Genomic DNA, 24,148 nt, shown 5'->3' with positions numbered 1-24,148 from the left:
CGTTAAAAACCACCACACCTTTTCACTTCCCTTTTTACTTCGACAACCTCGAAGCCTTTCTCTCGGCTCATTTGCGATATCGCCTCATTAGCAGCCACTACTGCTCTTTGTATGTGACTGTCACGCACAGGCACCTCCGGCACCGTGCACACCCCGATCTGCACCTGAGGGGACAGCTCGCGCAAGTCGTCCACCCCCTTCGCCAAGCGCTGGGCTAGTCCTGTCCCTTTCCTGTTTAGGACGTCATTTAGACCACCTGCTGCTATGACAAGGTTGCGCACGGGGGCATTTTCCACGAGCTTTGCTTTTGCTCACTTCATGACAGAACCCAGCGTCCGCCCCGGAAATGTCCCTACCGCCACTCTTTTATCGTCTTTCACCCTCTCCACAATTGCTTCTGAGGACCTACCCGGGTTGAGTCACCGGCGATAATCACCATTTCACCCACTCCTACCTCTCCCTGCTTCACTTTGTCATTTTCCGCGTGATTCGGAATTGACATGTGGCATTGACCCATGCGTTCCTGCTTTTTCCACGTGGCGGCCTCAAGGTTGGTGCCGCTCTTTCCAGCTAACCCCTCACCGCGTTTTACGCATTCGACGCACTTTGCTGGCACTCCCTCTCCGGTCACGTCGGGGGACTGCGTTCCATTATCATGACCATTCTCGGTCACCATGGCGGCCCTGTTCAGCTTTTCCTCGGCTGCTTCAAGTCCTTTTTCTACTACCTTACATGCATCCTTATTTAGCTCATTTTGAGCTCTTCAACTTATTTGACAAGCTCTTCCTAGAACGCTTCCATTTTCTCCAGCCTAGCATCGACATCACAGTGTGTGCCGATTGACTCGGTTCCCTCTACATTCTCATCCGTCCCCTCATCTGCCTTGAGGGACTCCCCGCGCACTGCCTGCTTTCTTGCCATGTATTACACGGCTTTTTCTAATGCAATCATTCTCGGTAGCAGCAGACGGCTGTACTGTACGTCGTGAATGTACCATTAAAAATGTATCCCTCTTGGTTTTCCTGCATTTGGCAACCACTGGTTCTTATGAACATGCGAGAGACTGATAGTCGACGGAGATGTATAAGCAGCGAGAACAGCTACACGAAGGTCTGGCCATTTAGCTACGATGTTATTGTACTAGCTTATATCGGTCACCCAAACAGCGATCGGGATAAAGGATAGGAGGAGTAATCAATTTTGCCTCCAAACTGCTTTAGGTGTTTCGAGCTTCAACGAAACTGCAGTGTATTAAGGATATTTCGTGCCCAGAATAAGATCTGCAGTGGAACACCTCTTTAATTCGTGTACTTGCCCCAATATATTAGGATATGTTTACGCTGGACACATTCTCGGTTTATTATGATGGCTGCATGTGCATTTCACTGCGGTTACGCCTACGTACTGGTCCCGACTAGTCGTCTCCTCCTTTTAACAAAAGGCCCGCGTTACACCAAACGCGAAATATTGGCTACGACAGCGCGGCGACATCAATAGCGTACGAGGGGGAACTCGACCGTTCACAGGTTACTCACGCTTGAACTGTTCATGTCGCATTCATATCGGATCGGCGCTTTAAAGAAAGTTTGCACGTCATGGTGCGTATCTTGTCCGCAAACAATAATCGTCATCTATATGTTGCGTACCTTCCCTTTGTTCAACGCTGAGCGCCCGGAACTTCCAAGTCACAAACGGTATGTCCGCTATGATCGTGACACAGCATTCTTGACAAGGAAGTAGCGACGCAGAGTATTCAAGAAAGAAAACGCGAGCAAGACATAAGACAACTATTGTTTGGGGACAGGACACGTCCCAAAGATTGTAAACTTTTTTTGTGTGTGACATTTTTTTCCTTATCTCGTTAACTCAATCAGTAAAACTACCCATTTATCTATGACTGGGCAACAGTTTATTTGCTGTAAGTACTGTCTGCACACACAAAAGGCAAACGCGCGTTTTACCTTATTGGTAGGGCAGGGTACGACAGCATCGCATAATGCCGGAGCATATTTGCTCGGGTGTACCACGACGCGCTTTCCTGTAAGATGCTACCCTACACAGTGGATCGAGCAGGCGCATTCGCCTCTTGCGGCGATGCAGGCAATCGGCCTTCAAATTGATGTCTCCAGGGAAAGGAGGACGCCGACCAAAAAAGATGTCGTTCATCAGTTTGAGATGTTTCGACTTCTGTACAAAAAGCCTTGTTAAAAGAACATAAACTGATCGAAACGCTTAGGAGGAAACTGTAGTTCGGGGCCAACTCCGGTGCCACCTATCTGAACGCAGAAATAAAGCCGAATTTTGACTCGGGTCCTGAAATCCTTTACAGAAATCCTAGATTTACAGATCCATCACTAATAGTGACACATTCCGCGATAACTTGAACTCGTTGCGTGTTAATATTGTATAACGATGTTGCACTTTGCTGTTTTTCTGTCATGTAATTACTGCTGCCCCCCTTACTCAAAGCCCTTCAATGGCCCGGAAGTGTATTGTCAATAAATAAATAAATAAATAAATAAATAAATAAATAAATTGGTAATTCTAAAAAAATGAAGCAAAAGAAAATAAGCACGAGGTTTAAAAATCCGCGACTGAGCTGAAAAACAGATATCGCGGCTCTGTTATTGCAAACTGCATTTGTGAGAGCATCTAAAGTGCACAAACTTGATATCCCAGTGGTGGTTCAGCCTGTTTAGTATTTGGAACAATTTTAAAGCAGGAAAGATGTCTTTCTGGAGCAGTTCAGCAGCGGCCAAACCAGTATTTTGGAACAGTTCCGGAGCAGGAAAATTTGTCTTTTTGGAACACTTGGAGTAGTACAACAGTTATCTGTAGCCATTTAGGGAATACTGCTATTACTGTGCAGTCAGTAAGTGCTGCTCAAGAGGGAAGCAAGACGCAAAGCTAACAGCGGCCAGTTAAGCTAGCCTTCCCACGGAAGGTATGCCATGCACGGTATGTTGCAAGCATATCTATTTGGGTAGGCAAATAACTTTATTTTGTAAAGAATTACATAAAATTTTGGAGACTAACGAGAACAAGGATATGCGCCTTGCCGCAAGACAGATATAAAATTACAAATGAGCTAGGACATTTTGCGCCGTAAGGCACAAGACAGTGATGGCAAATGTCTTATGTGCATTCCAAATGACAGATGTGCTTTGATATGCTGTACCGCACTAGACAAAAATGTGTATTACGCCCAATAACAATGCTAGAAGCTCGACAAGAGACTCTGCCTCTATGAACGGCGATGTCTCCGTGCGGTGTGTCGCAAAGATGGTGATGGCGGTGGGGAACAATGTTCGTGCCATTCTGTACGCTGGCTTTCGTTGCGATGCGGTTTGTTGGCATCCCGTGTGTCGTGTGGCCTCTGCGAATAGATACGAATCGGTTTGGCGTAAAACCGTAACTTTTGTCGCTGATACCCGACTGACAATTCGAAGGACTACCTTTTACTGCCCCCAAGGGCTTAAGTTGCCACAGGCACGTCCGAAATAGTTCTGAAGGGCTGCCAGTACAATTGTTACGCGTATCGATGCTCGTACTGTGACAGGAGGCGGCGGGTGCGCGCGTGTATAATTAAGGAATGCATACTGTGTCCCGTGACAATTGCCGCTTCCTACTCTTGACATGCTTCCCCGCAGTACTTCGCGTATGCTTCACCGTCCAACACTACTATATCGAGGCGAAGCTAACTTTTGGGAACCGACATTATGCAACGCGTCCTGCTTTTTGAGTTTCGAAGCCATTTGCGAGGATTATAAAGGCGGACTCGGTGCCATTGCTAACAGCGGTGAATTATTTTAATGAAAAACACGGCACCGAACCGCAAGAAGCTTGGTAGCGAACGTCGAAGTAGCTAGGCCTAGCGTTGCCGCGATGTTGGCTATACGGCTGCCAGAGGATCTGCGTGCGAGGGCGCCTGTTCGAGGCAGCGAAGTTATCAAAATGGCGGCGGAATAGGCTTCGATAAATGCCGTTTTGTACCAGCGGTCATGGCGAAAAGTGCGGAATACTGCTATTACTGTGGAGTCAGTAAGTGCTGCTCAAGAGTGAAGCAAGACGCCAAGCTAACAGCGGCCAGTTAAGCTAGCCTTCCCACGGAAGGTATGCACGGTATGTTGCACGGTATGTTGCAAGCATATCTATTTAGGTAGGCAAAAAACTTGATTTTGTAAAGAATTACATAAAATTTTGGAGCCTAACGAGAACAAGGATATGCGCCTGGCATTTGCATCCGAAATTTCAGACACTGACTCTATGGTGTACCGTGGCGGTGCCGCGAAGGCGTTCGAATGATGGGGCACGTCCGAAAAATCGGGCTTCCGGAAATCAGTCGTTGAAAATAGTTGCATAACCCTGCTGAAAACATTGCATTGCCGTGAAAACGCGAAAATACCGTACTTGCGCAGTTGGCACAAATGACACTTGAGTGCATGGGCGTAGGCAAGTCGAATTGTAGCAAAATGGTGCAAATAGCGCAGTTGGACCACCACTGCATCTAAATTTACATATTACCTGAAAGTCTTAAAACGTTTACGAGGTTGTTGCAAAAGCCCGACTTCGGAGCGGTGTATGGTAGACCAATTTTGCCCGCTTTAGATGCGTTATTAAGTGCAATTCGCAGAATTGTGAAATCTCTTCTTCATTGTTGCGTTACAAAGTTGTAAACTTGATAGTTGTGTTTTCCTCAAATTTGGCGAGTTTAAGCAATGTTTCTAAATAAATTTGAAATGTTATAAAGAAAAGTTTGTTTCAGGCACTGAGTATTTACTTCTTTTAAATGCAGCAAACATAAAATGGTGAAGTGGTTGCCTAGAAAAACAACGTCTCCGTTCCCTCGCATTTATATATGGCATGCAAAGTAAAAGCTTCGTCTTACTACGAAAAATTTGCTGAGGCACAACTACAATGACGCTTATTCAAATACACGTAAAACGTAGAAATGCATTGCTGATTGAGATAACCCCTGCGCCGATTTTAATGAAGTTTGTTGAATTTGTGAGAGAAACCTAAATTTTAGTGACTTTTTGAAGTGGAATTTCGATTTCGGGCCTGAATTAGTTACGAAAATTGCCACAGAATTGGTAAGGGTTTGAAGATATTTGCGATTTTCAACACTTTTCATAAAATAATGGACGGCCTAAATCAGATATCCACTTCCATCAGTCATTATATTTTGTTGAAGTTTTCCTTCAAATGCTGCAAAACTGGTCAAATCCTCGCACCAAGCCCGTCCCACCCATGGCGTGCCGGTGAAACTGCCACCGTCGCACCCGCCGCGCCACGGCAGCCCGGCGGATGCACGCTGTCTGCGCTGCCTGCGCACGCCGCACCTCGACGACGGGCACGAACGCAGTTAAGTGGACGTCAAGTAGGCTCAGGTGGTCAAAATTAAAATGTTTACGGCGTGCCTCATAACCAGATCGTGGTTCTGGATCGGACGACCCCCAGAATGCGATTCAGTATGGTAGTCTATATAGACAGAGACTACCGAGATTTATTGCCGCGATATGGAGTTGAATTACTGGGCCATTACGGAAGCCTTGCCTCAGTCAATCTCATCATTAGGAGCTAGCCCGTGTTCCGCGGCGTATTATTCTTTGTAACATCATTCACCTGTTGTGTCAGGCGCCTTTCAATATTGCCGCATACCTCGTGGTAATGTAGCCGCCACTTGCGAAGGGCATTGGGTATACCGCGCCAGGAAACATTTCTTTCTTGAGCTTGCCTTTTATGTGTACCAGGTTTACCTGTTTTCCGTCTACATCTTACCAACCACTCCTTCTTGGTCGACGTTCTGTTCTTTTTAATTTTTATTTACTTCTGTCACGAAAGAAACGGCAAGCACGTGCACTTTGAAGCTTATCCATATAATGCCCAACCTATCGCGCATGCTAGGCTGCATGAATTCGATACCTCAAAAAATTCTGACTTAAGCGAGGCAGACTTAGCGCATAACCGACACCAGCGTTTTTGATACGGTGGGGTGAGTTTGTGCCCGCTCCTTGGTTCTAGACGGCTCAGCAAACCAATCACTAATTACCTGCTATATAATAAATGAACTTTAACTAAAAAAGAAAAAAAAACTCATTGTTCCTTTTTTTTATGTGTAGGCAATTGTACTCCCCCGTGGCCAGAAATAAAAGCGAACAAGTAGTTCTAATTTCTTCTCGTTAAAAAAAGGTTCAGTGTTTGGCCGTTAAAGGGGTGCGTTAATTAGGCGCTAACTGATAATAGGAACGACTGCCAACGCGTAAGACACACAGACTCTCCCTGTCAATATTTGACGAGACCGCAAAGTGGACACCCGTTATGCGGAAGCCACCAACGAAACAGGTGTCGTGCCAGTCTATAATTTGGTGTCTGGTCGTCCAGCACCCGATAGTAAAAACACGCCGACCTCAAACAGAATTGCGACACCCGTATATTTATTCCTAATTGCCGTAATTGTACATTATTAAAACCAGGAACGCACCACAGCCCTCTCCGGGCAGACGAGCCTTTGTCACGGCAAATGCTTCCGTTTTGGACGCAAAATCGGGTGCTTGTTCCGCACGTTTTGTTTCTCACAAAACGGCCTCGTGCGCGGAGAGGTTAACGACGGCGATGCGGTTCTGCATCCGCAGGACTATACATGCCGGGTGCTCTTTTTTTTTTTTCGAAGGTGCAAAATTTTTAAACATTGCCCATGGCAGATAGCACAATTCTAGCCCCCGGTTTAAATTACTCGGTGAGGCGGCCATTACTTCTACGAGAAATCAAAGTGCCTAATTCATAATTAAAGTAATTACCCCAACTAACTTTCTATTTAATTATATTACGGCCCATATTTAAATCCTACGAATTATAGGCGGTCTCTCGCAAAGCTTGGAACGAATTCTGTGGACTGCACCAGTTTCGATATATTCATTTTCAAAGTTTGCGATGAAATGCGTTGGTGTTCCAGTTACTATTGTGCTTCAATACAGAAAACAGCGTTTACTTAAAAAAAAGGTAACTGGAACGCAAATGCATTTCACCGCAAACATTGAAAATTGTTATATCGAAACTGGCACCATCCAGATAATTCGTTCCTAGTAGATACGCCTTGTGGACTCGCCGGCTATAGAGAGAGAGAGAGAGCAAATGATAAATGAAAGGTAGGGAGGTTAACCAGGACTGAGCCCGGTTGGCTACCTTACACTGGGGAAAGGGAAAGGGGGACGGAAAGATTAAAAGGAGAGAAAGTCCACTGGGGATATCATTCGGTCACTCAGTCGTATATATAAATATGTGCCGAAAACAATTAAATAAAATTGAGTTATGGCAATTAGGTTCTTTGATTTCTAGCAGGACCAATGGCCGCCTCATTGAGTAATTTAGATAAAGGGTTAGACTTGTGCTATCTGCTACAGACAATTTTTAAAATAATTGGGACCTTCTAAAAGATAAGGTACATCCAGTATATGTATAGTGGTCCAGGAGTGATTTTTGTAACCCGCCGTGGTGGCTTAGCGGCTTTGGTGCTGCGCTGCTAAGCACGAGGTCGCGGGATCGACTACCGGCCGCGGCGGCTGCATTGATTTCCATGGGGGCGAAATGCAAAAAAACGCCCGTAAGATCAAAATTAATCCGGAGTCGCCCACTACAGCGTGCCTCATAATCAAATCGTGGTTTCGGCGCGTTGAACGCTGGAATTCACTCATTCACCTTGAGAGCGGTGCTTCCTTATCACTATACTGCGGCCCCTGTTTTCAGCACAGGTCAACTTGGGTGTTTGGAAACTCTGTAGTGCTCGAACAATGGGAGGCCAGTATTGCCATTTTAGTGATTTTGTCGCTAGATTTAGAAACTTTCTTGTATGTTCAGCGAGAAATATTTTTATTAGTGACCGGCGACTCTTTATCGACACGACACAGCAACAGGCGATATTTTGGTGACTTCGAAGTTAGAAAAGTTGCCTCGAAAATTACTTTCTACCACGCAATTTATAACTACGGGTAAAAACCCACATTTGCTGTACGCAGCATGATCTCTGTGATAACGATGAAAGCTACGGCTGCCACCGCCATGCATATATATATATATATATATATATATATATATATATATATATATATATATATAATTTATACATATATGCAAAACCATTTGAAATGTCTTTAACGCTGCGGATTGCGCAGTTATCGCTATTAGTATACGTCCTAGTGGAGAACGTTTGAAACCGAAGCAGTAAACTTAATTTACATAAACTAATTGCAACAAGATGTTTGATGAGATTTAAAAGGCAGTTAAAGCATAATCAGAGAGATCGACAGTTAAGACGTACATATCGGAGCGGCTAGGCTCGTTCACACGAAAATGCACACATCGCTTCTGTCTCTCACGGATTTTAGACAAATCGACACTGCTTTCAGAGGGATAAAGAGGGCGAAATTATAGTGTTTAACACACATCAAGATTACGCAGTTGCCATCAGCCAGTTAACAAGAACTACAAAACTATGTGGAATAATGTGGCCCAAGTTTCTTAATTATCGTGCTAAAAAATCCCGTTAGCCGTTTTTTTTTTTTTTAATCGTCTTGGATTTATAACGTTGCAATATGAAGGTGCACGAAAGATTTCAGCTTTATTAGCCACTTAGCCATTGTTACGTATACTAGTATAATAAAAGCCCTATATGGAACGTGCCGGTAAACTTACTTGTATAGTCCTCCCCTACACCGACGCTATAGACAAAGCAGGAAAGCTTCGGTAAATGATTTGTGCCATCTTAGCTTATATTACAATGCTCCAAAACGACTACGTTATCTAAAATTCACTCGACGGTTCTAGCGACAATATTAGCGACTTTCAAACAAAATTTAGCGAACATTCAACAACTTTCTGGCCTCAGTGACACCCGCCAAGGAAGTACGGCAATATTGTGGGAGACTGACCGAGCGCCTGACTGACAAGGAAATGACAGGGCTTAATGTCCCAAAGTACTACACGGACTGTGAAACACGCCGTAACGGAAGGCCTCCAATTTTGACCACGTTAGGTTGTTTTAGAACGTGCACCTAAAAATAAGCACACGATCAATTGTTTATTTTTATTATTTGTGTTAGTGAAAAGAACGAAAAGACATGGGCAAATGTGCTGGCCGCAACGTAATTGTTCAGCCGGCGGCTGATACTTTTTGCATTCCGCTCCCAATGAAATGCGGCCACCGTTGCAGGGAGTCGAATCCGCGACTCAGCAGCAGGGCGAGACACAGCCACCGAGACTTCCCCGATTCACGGAGCCTCCAAAGTCCAAAATGTGCCGGATTTGTCAAGTAAACCGAGCGCGAACAGCGCGCTGCTGCACACCACTCCGCCCACTGCGCTGCAGCGAGCGCGCATTGCTGCGCAGCTCGGTTGCGAGACGGGCAGTTGAACTGCTCGCTGGCCACAACAGAGATCACCGCATCGATCGACACACTCAGCGGTCACTCATGTAACGCTCTTATTCTCTCCGACGTTTGTCGCTCATGTGTCATGTGTGTCATATACGCACTTTGTCGACGGCTGTGCCGGTGATGTCCCTGGCTTCGAGAGTGCCTGGTTGCTCGAGGTAAGCAATGCGCATGCGCGCGGCTGCGCCAGCATCGGCCGACAGTTTCTGTTTCACGATCTGCAAATGAGCAAGTCAAGCACACAACACACACAGACAAAAGAAACGCTTGCTTCAATTCCACTCTCCTCTCCCTCTCTTTTTTTTTCTTTTTCACACCAACACGGTTGAGACCATGTGCTCGCCTCGAGCTTGTGAGCTGTATCCTCCTGCCGAGAGTTGAAAATGCTTATGACGTCACAATCACTGACTGTGGCTTAACGCTTGTAACACTTGATTGTTCTTGTTTCGGACGACTCTCAAAAATAAAAATTCAAGAATTATTCTTGGACTGTTTATGTTGCTGTAAACACGTTTACGCCGGCAAATAAGTGAAATCCAGCCACTCGTCATCAGAAGCTGTCACAAGCAAGCTGATTTCAATTTTCCAGTAACTACTGCGTCTAAGGCTAGTAGAAGGCATTCAGCTTTGCTGAAGCCGTCTCTTGACACTAGGCGGATACAAAGGTCGTCAAATTTCTCTTCGTTTTGAAAGTGACCATCTTACATATCCTTGCTGCATCGTTCAACTATGTTACGCACATCATTCACGGAAGTCCCGCACATTGGCACATGGCAACAATCCCGCGAACGACGCCCCCTGAACTTTTGAGCGAAATCAAGGAAGTGGACGTACGCCCACTGTAGCGCGGGGATCCCCCAATCTCCGAGGCTCGCGTTTAGCTTTCGCGTCGCACACTGGCGAAAACGTCGCGAATACGGACCTTTAAAAAAACTGGACCTGCAGGAGTAGCACGTGAGGAACCGCGTGCCACCTAGCCACATTTCTGTCTCTTTCTTGCTATGTCAGGATGATTCAACAAATACAAGTTCGGAAAGATGCTGAAAAGTAGCACGCCACAAATGCGGCAAGTTTTGCAGTGTTATAATTTGGCAGGGAATAAAATAAACAGCTCATAGAATACCGAAACAAGACATGATCTCAACCATGGTTCACTCAAGACTCTTTGTACAGAAATTGAATTTATTCGTCGTCTCGGTTCCTCTTGCGGTGATGCCATGACGTCACATCCTATTTCTACATTGAGAGGAAAATTTTAAGCTGACAACTAAAGCCTAAAATAACGACAGGTGGGTACGCTAGAGAGCTAGGCTACGGGCAAAGCGTGTCCAGAGCTACGGTGGTGACCGCTGCAAGGCATCGCAAGAATTGCGGATAGAGACATACAAATGCACACGCATCCGACACATTGGTCTATGAGCTAAATGCATAAACAAAAGAAACACAAAGAACAAACAATGTAGCTATGCACCAAGAAGTGCTACATCACGGCAAGGCTTGGCTACAGCAAAGAAAGGGACATCGCAGCAGCAAGGCCAAAACACTATGGACAGATGAACGACGGTGTCGCGCGTGTGTGTATGACTAGTAGGGTGGTGTGAGGCAGCCATGATGACCCAACAAGTTCCGCAGGCACTAGTAACCCGTTACATTCTTGCGGTGATGGTAAAACGTGTCAGCAAACCAAAAACCACATACAAAAAAAAAGAATACGCAGAAAGGCCGAGACACACTGTGCAGATTTCATGCATCATCATAACAATCATGATCATCATCATCATCATCATCAAACCACGATTGCGTACGCCGCCAACGCGTGGTAGCGAGTTTTAGTGTCACGTCTGCGCCAGTGGCGCACACTAGAGTGTTAGCGAACCACGCAGAAAAGCCAGAACACAGCCAAGACCACAGAACCCCACGCGCGTTAGCAAACATGCTCATACCGCATTACTATATCGAGTTCTTTTCCATTGTTTGATGTCTCTTCTATAGCCCAGAATTCACCATTAAGCATGTCTATAACAGCAGCAATGTCCTGTTGCAGCAGCGAGAGCTAATAAATCGTCTGGCTGCTATAATTCCTCAGCGTTCGATATCACGCGACAGCACATAAAGTAATCGATCGTGTTATGCAGGCAAACAAAGTCACCCAACGGGTGCGCACCCCAAGCGTCGCCGTCGAACGTTCCAAAGGCTACGATGAAGCGATCAGGACGCTCGAAACACACGACGTGAAACGCGGTCTCCGTTGGCTCCCTTGAGTCATGTCCACACATAGTAGAAAGGTTGTTATTATTTTTATTTTTCATTCAACATCAAAAACCAAACCGAGTGCTGAGACACTAATGAAAGCGAGCGCAAGGTATTCTCCTGCTCCGTTCACGTTCTAACTTTGCACTCAAACTTGAGGTCCTCACGGCAATCGAAGCACTCCTCTGCTTGCTCTCTTTGAAACGACTCGTCTGTGCTAACGCCTTTGATTGAGCGGCGCATTCGACGCTCACCTCAAGGATACTTTACTGCGAAAGAAAGTCCACGTTGGAGGCTACAAGCCTCCAAATTTACTTTAGTCGTCAGCTCCGATGCGCGAATACGTACAGGACGAACAGAGGGGCCGGACAAGCCCTAACGTGCTTCGTTTAAACGAAGTAATTACGCTCACATGTAATTGAGGGCCCCATTATAGAGACTCTAGCTACCAACAATTGTGACTTAATTACGAAACCGAATCTCAAGGTTCCCTTCACCGCAGACGAAAGTGTCGCTGAGCGGTTCCGTTACACTTTAAAATTAATTGACCATTTGATTATTTAACAGTCAACGTCAGTCGCTGCTTTCTTTTCAGAAAGGAAATGCACGCAACACGGATGACGGTTGTTGTTTGGGCACCAGATGAACCAACATAGGTTTTTTTCTAAAGAGCGCACTCCTTGCAGTGACACGCGCGCCTTAGCTTCGCGACGCCAAGTTTCTCGTGCTGCCTTCGATGGCTGCACGTCCTTCATTTTGACGGTGGAAACAAATTGTATAGCTTGAGGCGTAATGTACACACACAGAAATAAAGAGAGAGAGAAATAATAATAAAGGAGGAAGTGCAGAGAAACGAGCAGGGCCAGGTTGTCGCCAAGGGCTTGCGAATGTTTTTGGAGCGCAATAATGTTCGGCTGAGCGTGAATACCGCGGTGAGCCATATATCTTTCGCAGACACGGAAGACCAAGTCTAGAAATATTAACAAATTCAAGCGATGAACAGACGCGCCTTTGACGACCCGCCACACTCAACGTAAAATAAGTTCTCGGCCACTGTCTTGCGCCTCGCCTGAATGAGTTACGCTTGAGAATTTTGCTTTTTGATAACGGAATTTCACCGCAAACAAGAATTGCACCGCAAGCGGTGCATCATAGTGCGGCCTCATCCAATCAGGCGTACGTTTACGAAAACGGGTCGCGGTTCATCGCCCGAAACAGCTAATCAGGATCGCCCAGGATGTGGCAGACAAAACAATATTTTATCGCAACAACGTTACTCCGTACAAACAGCTTTACGAATAGGCGGTTGATCGGCTGGCGTTGAGACCTATCGCGAGTTTCTGCCAAGGTGAAAAAGAAAGAAAAATAATGCATGGCGAGAAATAGTGCTAACTGGTGTTCATCTTGTAATGCGCCGGGCACACTACTGAACAAACCACTGGGCTCGCCTTCGCCAGTGCATGGTCCCCTCTCGAGCAGCCGCTGTCCCGTCGCTCAGAGGCCCGAGCACGCTCGACGCCCCGGCACCGGTGAGACTCCGGCCGCCACAACGACGGCCGACCAGACAAAGCCGTTCGCTTCCAAGAAACAAACCGCGTTCGGCTATCCGGCTCGACACGAAAGCGACGGCAGTGAAACAGGGAAACGCCGCATCACCAAAAGCACATCCGGCGCTGCGCTAGTGCGATGCTAGAGCGTCGGAAATCGTTTTGAAGACAAGCAAACATGGAGAGACAGAAAACAAGGAATGAAATGTTTTGCCTAAGCCAAGACGAGAAATTCGTAGGCTGTCTAAAAGCTGCACGTATTGAATGGACGACTGGAAATTCTTGAGCAAGAATTAGTTGGCCCGTTCAGGAACTGGTGCCTCAGCGCAATGACCGCGGCTTTCGTGCAGCAGAATCATTGTGAAGAGACCCCGCTTCTCTCCCGACGCTCGCTTATGTTGGAACTGCAACGAGCATTCCACACTTTAGAATAGTGCTTTCTCGAATCGAGTACAAATTAACTAGGAAGGACTATTCGATTCCTATACCTAAATTTCGAACATTCGCGCACAAGAAAAAGAAAGAAGACAAACAAAGGTAAAGCGATGCTTTGTGCTACAGATATGCGCCGTATCAGTTACAGACTGGGAATGTAAGCGTGATAGTAACTTCAACGACCATACCGCAGTGCGTCGAAGATTTATAGGACAAATAACGCTTCCACGCGCACCGTTTCTTTCTTTCTTCCTGGATATACTCACTATATGCTCGAGGCACTCGACGTTGTTGCTGACGCTTCGAGTTTCCCGGAACACGAGGTGCGAATCGCGCTATGGCCGCCCGACTCTATAATAAAGCCGGAGTGATTGATTAAGTCCGAAAACGTCCGAGAGCTGCGGCGTCAAGAAGGACGCCGAGAGAGAAACGATAATGGACAAAGTGAGAGAGTGCGGGCTCAATATCGCACCCGTCGTGCGCGGGCATCTGTCTTCTTTCAAGCATATGCTGCCGAGCCGAACTTTTTTAAAAAACGAGAAAAGAGGAACGAGCTCGCGATTACGCAGTCTGCAAAGTAGACTCAAGTGTGAGGTGAAAATGAAAACGCGCAAATACAACTGGAAAAAAAAAGGACAAGGAAAAAGAAACGGAAGTTACAGGCTAAGAGGGCGCTTCGCAAACTGTGAAGACCCAAAAAATCTAAATGAAATACGCCAATTCCTCCTATAATAAAAATAACAATAATAAAAAGACCATCACGAAATTCGAGAATACACGACAGTCCTTCAGGACGCCGCGCAGCACGAACATGGCGCCCGAGAGTGCCTGATAGCCAAGCAAACCGACGACGAAAAAAAAAAAAAAAGAAAAAAAAAACAGCGTCGCCCCCTGGTGTCGCGTTAAGGAAATGGCGACGCATTTGCCACCCCAATCTTCTGAACCTACGGTCACTGGAAAGTTTGCTTGGTAAGGGAAACAAAATACAATATAATGAAAAAAAAAGAAATCGAAACTCGAGGAAGGGTGTAATTTGGTGTCGTTCCAGGTGCGTTCGTCCCAGTATCCACTTGCGATCGCGATGGCCCTCGAAGAAACGGAGTAAGGGGAAATCAGTAGACAGAAGGCGTGAATCATCGTTTCCCGAGCCAAGAAAGCGAAAGAAATAATTCTAATACAGCAGACGACACGGAAACCGAGGCGGGAGAGAACGACATCTCGAGAGCAGATCTTAAGGGTGAAAAAATTACATTCGCGATTATTGTGTGAAGAATGGGCGGAAAAGTAGAGGCCTAGCTACAAACGGATGCGTAGCCGAGTGAAATGGGCCGTACGCGCTGGAACAAGCCCGAAAACAATAGTATGGCGGTTCTCGAGAGAATCTGCGGTCGCATACGACGCGTGCGTAACGGCCGCGGGGGTCGCAGCAGACGACGACGGGAAATCTCGTCTGTGTTTTCTACGTTCTACAAGCTCCATTGCCGTGATGAGCGCCGCGCTCAGAGGTGTTGCAAGAACAGCACACTCTCTGTCTTAAGCAAGACGTACAGCATTGGGAAAGTGACAGCTCGCGTCGGGCGATCAAAAGACGGAGGGACGTTGAAGCAACGTTGACACATTCCCATACCCTGCAAACTGCCTGGCGTCGGAGAAACAGCCGTTTTCGCATGCCGTTAAACTTGTGCTGCCTTATGGCATCTGCCAGCTACGCATTTCCATTAGGCTATAATAAACGCATTCGGCAGTTACCAGGGGCGGTAATCGACAATAACGGTTCGTTAAATATAGCGTGGAAAGCGCCACGTAGCGGCGCTTAAGTACTCGCAAAAACGTCGTCAGCAATTCTGTAAACGTACTTCCTCGTCGGCGTAAATGTGCCCCGTAACCTGCTTTGGCTGTTACAACTAATCAAGATCTACAACGCAAATTTTTTGGAGCAAATTTCATCCGCTCTAACACGCTCGTGAGACACGCTATATATATCCACGTGACCTGCACTGAGAAATGCTTCGCAGTAACGACTGTGCCGCTCACCCACGCACTGCGGGGAACGGCGGGTGCGAAGCTTCTCTGTTGGAAATGTTCGCCTTGATGATGCGTTGAACTTATGCAGTGTTATATCGGTGTAGATACGAGGTAACACTATGCAGGTGCCACATTTACGCAAGTGTAGATGCTACGTAGAATAAGGTGTGTCAGCACAAGCAGACTAGAATTCGCGCGTACGTGATGCAAAGCGCCGTCGAGAGTCGGCCCCGATTTCTGCCAATCAGCGGCCTGAGATTAAAGCACAGCTCGAACAGCTTCCACGGCAGTGCACGGTTTTAGTCGGAGGAAGCACGCGGTGGCGGCGCATATTGCACGCAGAATGACTTACGGCTAAGCACGCTCCGAAGAGGTGCCGTCGAGTAACGCTCGACGATTTAGGAGGCACATCTGGCGGCGCGCCGCAGAAAACAATTTGAGGGGAGCGGAAATCGCGGTGCGGCGGCGAAATGAGCTGCACTGCCCGTAAGTGGATCGGCCGGAAAGAAAAGGGACATGCGAGACTACGCAATTCCAGCCGTGGGTATAAAGGGGCGGACACACGAGGCGTGACGTAGAGTGTAGTCAGTGCCTTTGCGCGTGTATGCGTGTATGCATCGAGACTATCGGTGACGCGCTTAATTTAGCTCGCCTCCCTTACGGCGGTGAAGCGCCATTCCGCCGCCGCTTTTTCTTAAAGACGACGCGAAGGCTACGGGGGTTTCGGGAAAAGTTAATCGAGCGGAACGGAGAACTTTTGAGTACACGCGCCAAACATTATAGATCACTTATCGGTGAAAGTAGGGTGCGTGATTTGACCCATAAGTAACAACCTCGGCCTCTCAATTGTTGATGCGGGCAAATGACGCTTACTTCTTTGAGGACTTTCTTCTTCTGATTTTGTAGCCGGTAAACACAATCACAGCTGCGCAAACAGGCGGCATGAAAGCTGTCACATATATGGATAAGTTTGCAAAGACACTGCTGCAGTTCTTGGACGACGCAGAGTTGGAAGCTTTTAGTTAACTTTCTTTTATTCTTTATGCACTACGGCAAATCCTACCGCATCAAAAAAAAGTTTGCAGAATAGACACATGCTTTGATATTTTTGCAAGCACTAGTGCTGTGCGGTAACACCTACATGCTGTCTTTGCTGTCAGACCTTTGACGACGTGGGGCCACGTAAAGTAAGGTCACCCTTAATAGTCCACTGTCTCTAAACATGCTGATTTATCCATTATGATATTGGAAACGATTCATAGCAAAAGATGTCACCAACCTCGCCACAACTGTCTTTTTGTTTGCCCTTTCGGCTGGAAGAGCGGACACTTAGCGGAAGCTACAAAGGCCGCACCTTCCCGCGTTACATTTCGCGCCGAAGCAGCGGTGCCGATTGCGTCGAGGCAACGTCACAGTTTTTTATACATGTTCCTGTACTTAGCAATTTTGCTGCGCAGAAAAAAGTGCGGAAAAGCTTAATGTTAATTCGTTCAAATAGGAAATGCCTAAATAGCGTCGGCAAGACGTTGCCACAAACTGTCTACGACGTCACAGCATGGCCTCCAAGATCGGAAGGCGGCCTAAGACCTCGGATGTCATGGAACTCCGGTGACACTTGTCCTTGGATTTTTTTTTTCGGTTTCTGACGCATCCTGTGTTGCACACAAAGTAAGGTTGACGTATTCTACATGTTAGACATGTAATCTATACTCGCATGTTTTCCCGCAATAAAGGGAGGAGTCGGGTAAATCTCGTGTTGTTGTTTTTTTCTCTCACTCGCTCACAAAAGAGATCAATGGAGTCGCAACTGTAGTCTTGCCATCTGGAAAACGACCGCGACCCAATAGGTGCGAGCGCGTTCTTTTCACTCGTCCCACTTGCACCGCCAACAAGCATAAAATGTGGCGGTGCGGGAATAAGCCCGTGACCGTTCAGACATGGGTGAAGTAAATACATTATGGTAAACATGGTTGTACTGGTACGTGCAACTTTGATAGGTATACCACGGTTCCCTAGGCGAGGTTTGCATTGCTTTTCACTATCAAATATAGTTATAATGGCATCGGCATTTCTTCTGTAACGCACCTTCCGCAGCGTCGCGCCACGATTTTTCGATGCTGATGCAACTGCGCACGGCTGCTTCAACGTAGAACTGAGGTGAAACAGCGCGAAAAAGACGAGGCAGAGAGGAGAAAAATAAGGAACACTTTCTTTTTTATGAGTCATTCAAAGCTTGCAAAAGAATTCCTACCGCTAATGCGACATCTCGAAAGTGTGTGCGCGTGTTTTCTCTGGTCGTCGCGAAACGACTGGTAAAACAGAAATTAGAAGAACAAAGAAAAAAAAAGGAAACACGCAGGAAAAGCGTATAACTATACGGTGGATAAAGGCTGGCCATAGTGAGGCGCCATTATGACCACCCGTTACCACCGTATTGGAAAACCTCTTGCAGAGAGCGGGATATTATTCTTGTTTTTCTTCTTTTTTTTTTGCAACACCGCCATTTGGCTTCGACTACCCCCGTCTTGCATCGTGCTATTCTTTTTTTTCTTTTGCGTGTGCGCGCCGCAGTGAAGCCGCGAAGCGAACCCGAATCGCGCAGCACGAACTTGGACGGAAATCAACTTTTTACGAGCAGCGCCATATTGCGACGGCGATGATGTGCCGGTGCGGTGTAGGGGGACATCACATACGTGCTGTCCAACGGAAATGACGATTAAAAAAAGAGCAACGAAGAAGTACTGACATAGTTACTTCTACAATACGAATGTTTCATGTGATGGGATGTATCGATATTCTTCCCCATGTACATGATGCCATAAAAACTCTTCGTCAAAAAAAAAAAAATGTTTTTAGGGGCGGAAATAAATAAAAAAGTCAGTTTGCAGCCCCCTTGCCACTTTGTACCACCAGCGATTTCGAATAATAGCTGCGACAAAATCCCGACCGTTACCACAGAACTGTCGCATTCTAATCCTCTGCCGCACCCGAGATGAGGGGAGGGGTGTACGCACTCTAGAGCGTCGCGTTATTACAATACCTACAAGAAACACCCATACTTAGTCTCTACCTCGATTTCGCACAACTCATAAGTATCAAACTTTGGCATACAACATCCCAACAACACTAAACTCATATGTAAACACAGCCAGTTGGAGGAAAAAAAGTTAGCTTCTTTCTTTTGTTGTATTGTTTGGTAGCAAAAGATTCAGTATCTATAAATGATGTCTGCTATACTGCTTTTAAAATCAGTCGTTAAAATCTTTATTCTCTTTTGCAGCATTCTCAGTGTATTTGTGTGAGTGATACATATGTTGTACTGCGTGTTGTATTTTGCATATGCGTTTCCACGTGCATCATTTTTCAAGTGTATTCGTGTGATTTATGAATACGTTATATTATGCAGTGTAATCTGCATGTTGTCTTTTTTGCCTTTGTCACGGCGTATCCTAGTCTCTACCTGTGCATCCTGTATAGCTGCTGCCATGTAACGGTCACCTGGGCCCCGTGAAGCCGTTCTCACGGCTTTTAGCCCAGCGGCCCTTCCAGCATACTGTCTGGTAAATAAACTTGAATTAATTGTTCATCTACTATAAAGGACTGGCCATTTCGTCTGCTGCTGACGTGTTGATTGGCTGGGCTGGGGTACGCGCGAGGATGAGACAGGCGGTCTCTTCCTCGCTCGTATAGCTCCAGCCACTCAGCAGCAGCGGAAATGACTACAGTTCACTAGGTTTCTGCAGGATCCACTAAAGAGCCCCCTCTCTCCAATAATGGACGCTGGATATTAGGGATGTTCCTGCGCCTTCTCAAGCTGCTCCGTGAGCTGGAGCCCTTGGATGCGCAACGCATGGCACGCAGTCTGTGGCGGCTCAGTTCAAATCCGTCCTCGCCGTTCGGCGTTGGTAACTTCGAGCGAAAGTCGCTAAATTTTTATTTTTTGCCAGTTTTTAGTCACTATAACGAAAAATTTTCGCCCCCCTCCCCCCTTTCAAAGTGCCAGCCATGTTTTCAAATTCAAGTGACATTTTTGGTGATGTAGGCAGCCAGTGAAATGCCCTGTGAAAGTTTGTCGAGGGACTTTGGCTAAGTTCAATACCTGCCCGTATTTCATGTTTGTGACAATGCTACAGCTTTCCATTCAGTGCTGAGGAGCTCATTCAAGCAAGGCATTCGGCTGCATCGGAACATACGGGCACTTGGCGGGTATGCCGAGACGAAGACGAAGTGTCTGCGAGCCAGAACGCTTTTTCTGTAGCTCAGCTGTTTTTTCCTTATTTCTGCGTACATCTTTGGAGAGCCGGCATGGTTCGTGGCGCGGATGCAAGTTGACGTCCCCCTGCCTCTGCCGGGAATGGCGACTTCAGCGGCGGCTGCGTCTAGGAAGCGGACCGGCCTCCAGAGCGACACCGACGGCGATGACAGCAGCGTCTACTCGCTCAGCAGTGAGGACTTCTCCGATGACGCCTTCGAGCTTGTGGGGAGCCGCAAGGCGAAACGAAGACACACCGCCAGGGCATCCATGCCTTCGAGCACGCCAATGGTGGGACCAACTCGGAATACCACAGTCAGTACGATTCTATTTGTATCGGAACTGGCTACCGACAACCTGAGGCGACTCAACAGACAGTCCGTATCGGTGCAACTTGAAGCGATGGCGCCAAACCAGATAGCAGACGTTAGAGTCAACACACGAAAAAATGTGTTTGCTATCGACGTCACACATGAGACTGCGCTGAGAAATTTGACTACAGTTACAGAACTAGGTGGCGTTAAGCTCCGCTCGTACATCCCCCAGAACAGTGGTTCAACTACTGGTGTCATCTACGACGTGGACGTTTCCATCTCCAGCGCCGACTTGCCGATCCTAGTGAAGCCTGCCGTTGATGGCGTCGCCATAACACATGTGTGTAGCCTCGGCACATCCCACTGTGTGAAAATTATATTCAAGGGCGAGACTCTCCCTTCGCACGTCAAGGTGGGCCACTTTAGACACCCTGTGCGACCATTCATCCCAAGGCCACTGCAATGCCGCAATTGTATGAGGCTTGGACACGTGAGTGCCGTGTGCGAGAACACAAGAGTTTGCTCACGCTGCAGCGAGCCACACGCTGCAAACTCTTGTGCAGTCACGGTTCTCAAATGCACCAATTGCCTTGGGTCCCATGATGCTTCATCGAAGGACTGCCCCAAAATGAAGAAGGAAAAGGCGATCTTGAAACAGATGGCGAGAGACCATTCGTCTCGTCGGGAAGCTGTTGCGGCCGTTAGAAAGCGACGCTCCCGACGCCGCCGGACTTCAAAGAACGCTGATACCTCTATAAAGAGTACGCCCCATCCGACATCACCTCCTCCTCTGCCCCCTAGGCGTGAGGCAACTCAATCTAAATCGGACAAGGTCATGGCGGAAAACAATACAACTTGGTCCTCACTACTAAAGCAACAGCCAAAGCCAGAGCAACAGTGGAAGTCACAACCGAAACGACAGCTGATGCCACAGCCGATGCCACAGTCGGTGGTACGACCGATGCCACAGCCGGAGGCGATACCGCAGCCGATGCCACAGCCGGAGGCGATGCCGCAGCTGATGCCACAACCGGAGCCTAGTCAAGTCATACAGCTGCGCACGGCTGTAGAGCGAACAGCGCGAGTTCCTGACAAATTGCCCGAAGAAGACCGGCAAGTCGTTATGATGCTCCGGTCTCTGATGAATACCCTTCGAATACTCCTAAATAACCTGCACACTCCGTCAGCGCGAAGTGCAATGCAAGTGCTGGATGCTCTCAATTCAGTACTTGCAACTCTTCAGTAAGCATCATGGGTCACCCGCATCATTATATTTGCACTGAAGTCAGAACGACTTGGGTTTAGCTTAAAAATGTACTGCCACGCACTGCAGCGTACTGCTGACGCCCACCGGATCCTTTGTAGTCACTGGTAACTTCAACGTGCATCACCAGCTATGAACCACCAAAATTGACGGCAGCCTAACGTGTCGACGGAGCACTTGCTTTGACTTGACTGATTTCCAAGCACTTTGCTGCGTGCACAGACAGTGTTCCCTCTATTCCGCTTTCGTCTTTTTGTTCCCCCTTTCCCTTCCCCCAGTGTAGGGTAGCAAACCGGACGCTCGTCTGGTTGACCTCCCTGCCTTTCCTCTCGTTGCTATCTCTTGGCGGGTATGCCAACAACTGACGCTGAATATTTATAGAATTCAATACAGCAATGTTTAGCTAGAATAAACGTCGAAGAGAGACCAATAAACTTTGCCCATGTGAAAGTCAACTCAAGCGAAACGCACACACTCGAGCTTATCATCGGCGCAGGGATGTTGTACCAACGGCTCACAAGATTTTGTAACGAGTGCGTACAAGTCATTTCCGATCAAGCGGTGCTTTTGGCGGATCGTGCTTCGATTTCAAATAGGAGGCCTGCGAAAAATCCGAGTCGGCATTCACTCGATCATAGTTAATATTTATCCACCGCTCCGGACTGGCTGTTTACGACGAAGCTACTCGGGCCAATGATCACCCGACTCGACTGGTCACACGGACTCTGCCAAGCGCAAATGCGACTCGGTAACTTCAGCTCCGTCTCATTCTGCCTCGTCATGCGATATCAGCGTCGACAGAGTCGCTGCACAGGGAGCAGAGAGTCTCATTTGCTCTCCAAGTATAACTCACGCTTTTATTCGCCGAGAAAAGTTGCGTGGCTAAAAATAAAAAGGAAGAAAAAAAGGAGAAAAGAATCATCGTTACACAAAAGCCATCCCTCAGGCTCAGGTAATCAACAATGTCGATTGCAGCCCCACCACCTCGTTCAATTTACCACTGAAACAGTGCTCGAGCTTGCATCATTGGTCTGTCTTCTTCTAGTTTCGTGCTGCGTAAAGTAATAATAAATGCTTTTTTTATGCAGATTCGCCGCTTCGTTGGTTGGCGTGTGGTCTGACAGATGGGGCACCGAACTTTCTGGGGCGAAGCATCTTGCGCTAGGTAACGCATCCGCACGAGCGGCAGGATATATGTGCTCGTTGAAAAAAAAAAGGCAAAAAAAAGGAAATCCGGCCCAATTATTCTCCTTCGGACGCGCTCAGCTTGCCGTCGAACACGCTCGAGTGTTCCCAGATAAAGCAGGTCGAGCCCCCACTTATCGCTGGTCCGGCCTGGTATGTGTGAAGTGCTCCTTTTGCCGCCCACATAGATGGCGAACTTCGGCGCAATTCTACCGATGCCTTTGGTAGTAACTGGTCGCGTCGCGCCACCAGTAACACGGCGAGTGACTGGCGCGAAATGCCCAAGATCAGCGGTAGGGGATCGCGAGCGTAATGCGCAAGACGCGGGTTCGACCTCCAATGTTTAACTTTACATATGGTCATTGTCATCATCCTTCATACATCTAACAATCTAACGTTGTGGAGAAATCGGTAACATACCGTACTCGCTGACATTTCCAATCCGTAATTGATAACTCAGCCAGACCGGCGGCAAGTTGTCTCTTATTCTACTCTCATTTACTTTCACTATCAGTTTAACATTCAAATTAAAAAGATAAAAGAAGGAAAAAGAAAGCATATTGAGTTTGGCTGTGACTTCCCTGGTTTCACCGACTGTTGGCGTACATTCAAGCAAATGAGACAGACACCTCATACGAGCTCGTTTGGGAAGAGTCATTTTTTCCTGATATTACCGCTCGAGCGTTAAAGGCCCGGTGTCACAGAAACACCAGCATCGGAAGTCGTTTCGGCAGAAAGATTTTCGAACCATCCATACCCAGACTCTCCATGTTACGCAAGGAAGTTACTCAACTAATTGTATTTCTCAAGCTAAAATACGTAGAAAAATCGTAAAGTACGACTTACACACAACCTACAGTCATGATAGCGTCGGGTTGTAATTTGAATATACGAGAAAACATAATCCTGTTACGCGAAAACTCAAACAAACCCTTTTCCAGCGTTTCTGCCATTCAAAGACCGGCCACGGCGTCCGCCATTTACGCGTGCCGGCGCACCCGGTTTCTTGCAATACCTCTAGATGGCGCTCACCTCCGCCTCATCGCGGCCCACGCAAGAGGCCGCGTTTCTACCAGAAACCCCGCCTTCGTGCATGGCGTTCGCCGCGAGCGTTTCCCGGTAAACATTACGGTTACATACGCTGCAGTTGCCGGGAAGCGTGAGAAGCAGCAGTCAGGGATCTATGAATGCTGTCGCGTTCCACTCTTAAAGGTGAAGCTTAAGCGCCATCCAATTTTTATTTATTTATTTATTCATTTATTTTTGTTTGTACGAACAGCTCCGTCACGACGAGACAATCTTCTAAATCATAAGGCGGTAATGTAGCACAGAACAGGCATTCCACCCCCTCGACAGCCACCACCAAAGCTGTCCGTTAAAGTCGACAAAAAAAAAAAACAGCGCAGCCAGCGTCAAACAGGTGAGTGTGTACTCCTCTACGATAAACAG

General features: G+C 47.2%; 1 protein-coding gene across 1 annotated transcript in view; it reads right to left on the bottom strand.

Annotated features, from left to right (window-relative positions):
* LOC126525985 (RNA binding protein fox-1 homolog 2-like) overlaps positions 1 to 24,148 on the bottom strand; it is a 323,725-nt gene that overhangs the window by 119,720 nt on the left and 179,857 nt on the right. Inside the window, exon 3 of the mRNA XM_055067939.2 lies at positions 9,529 to 9,645. Within this exon, the coding sequence (XP_054923914.2) occupies positions 9,529 to 9,645 (117 nt within the window). The remainder of the gene's footprint in view (positions 1 to 9,528; positions 9,646 to 24,148) is intronic.

This window comes from Dermacentor andersoni, chromosome 8 (assembly GCF_023375885.2).
Source record: "Dermacentor andersoni chromosome 8, qqDerAnde1_hic_scaffold, whole genome shotgun sequence".
Lineage (NCBI taxonomy): Eukaryota > Metazoa > Arthropoda > Arachnida > Ixodida > Ixodidae > Dermacentor > Dermacentor andersoni.
Note: the sequence above shows the minus strand (reverse complement) of the source record. Positions and strands in the feature narration are given on the sequence as shown.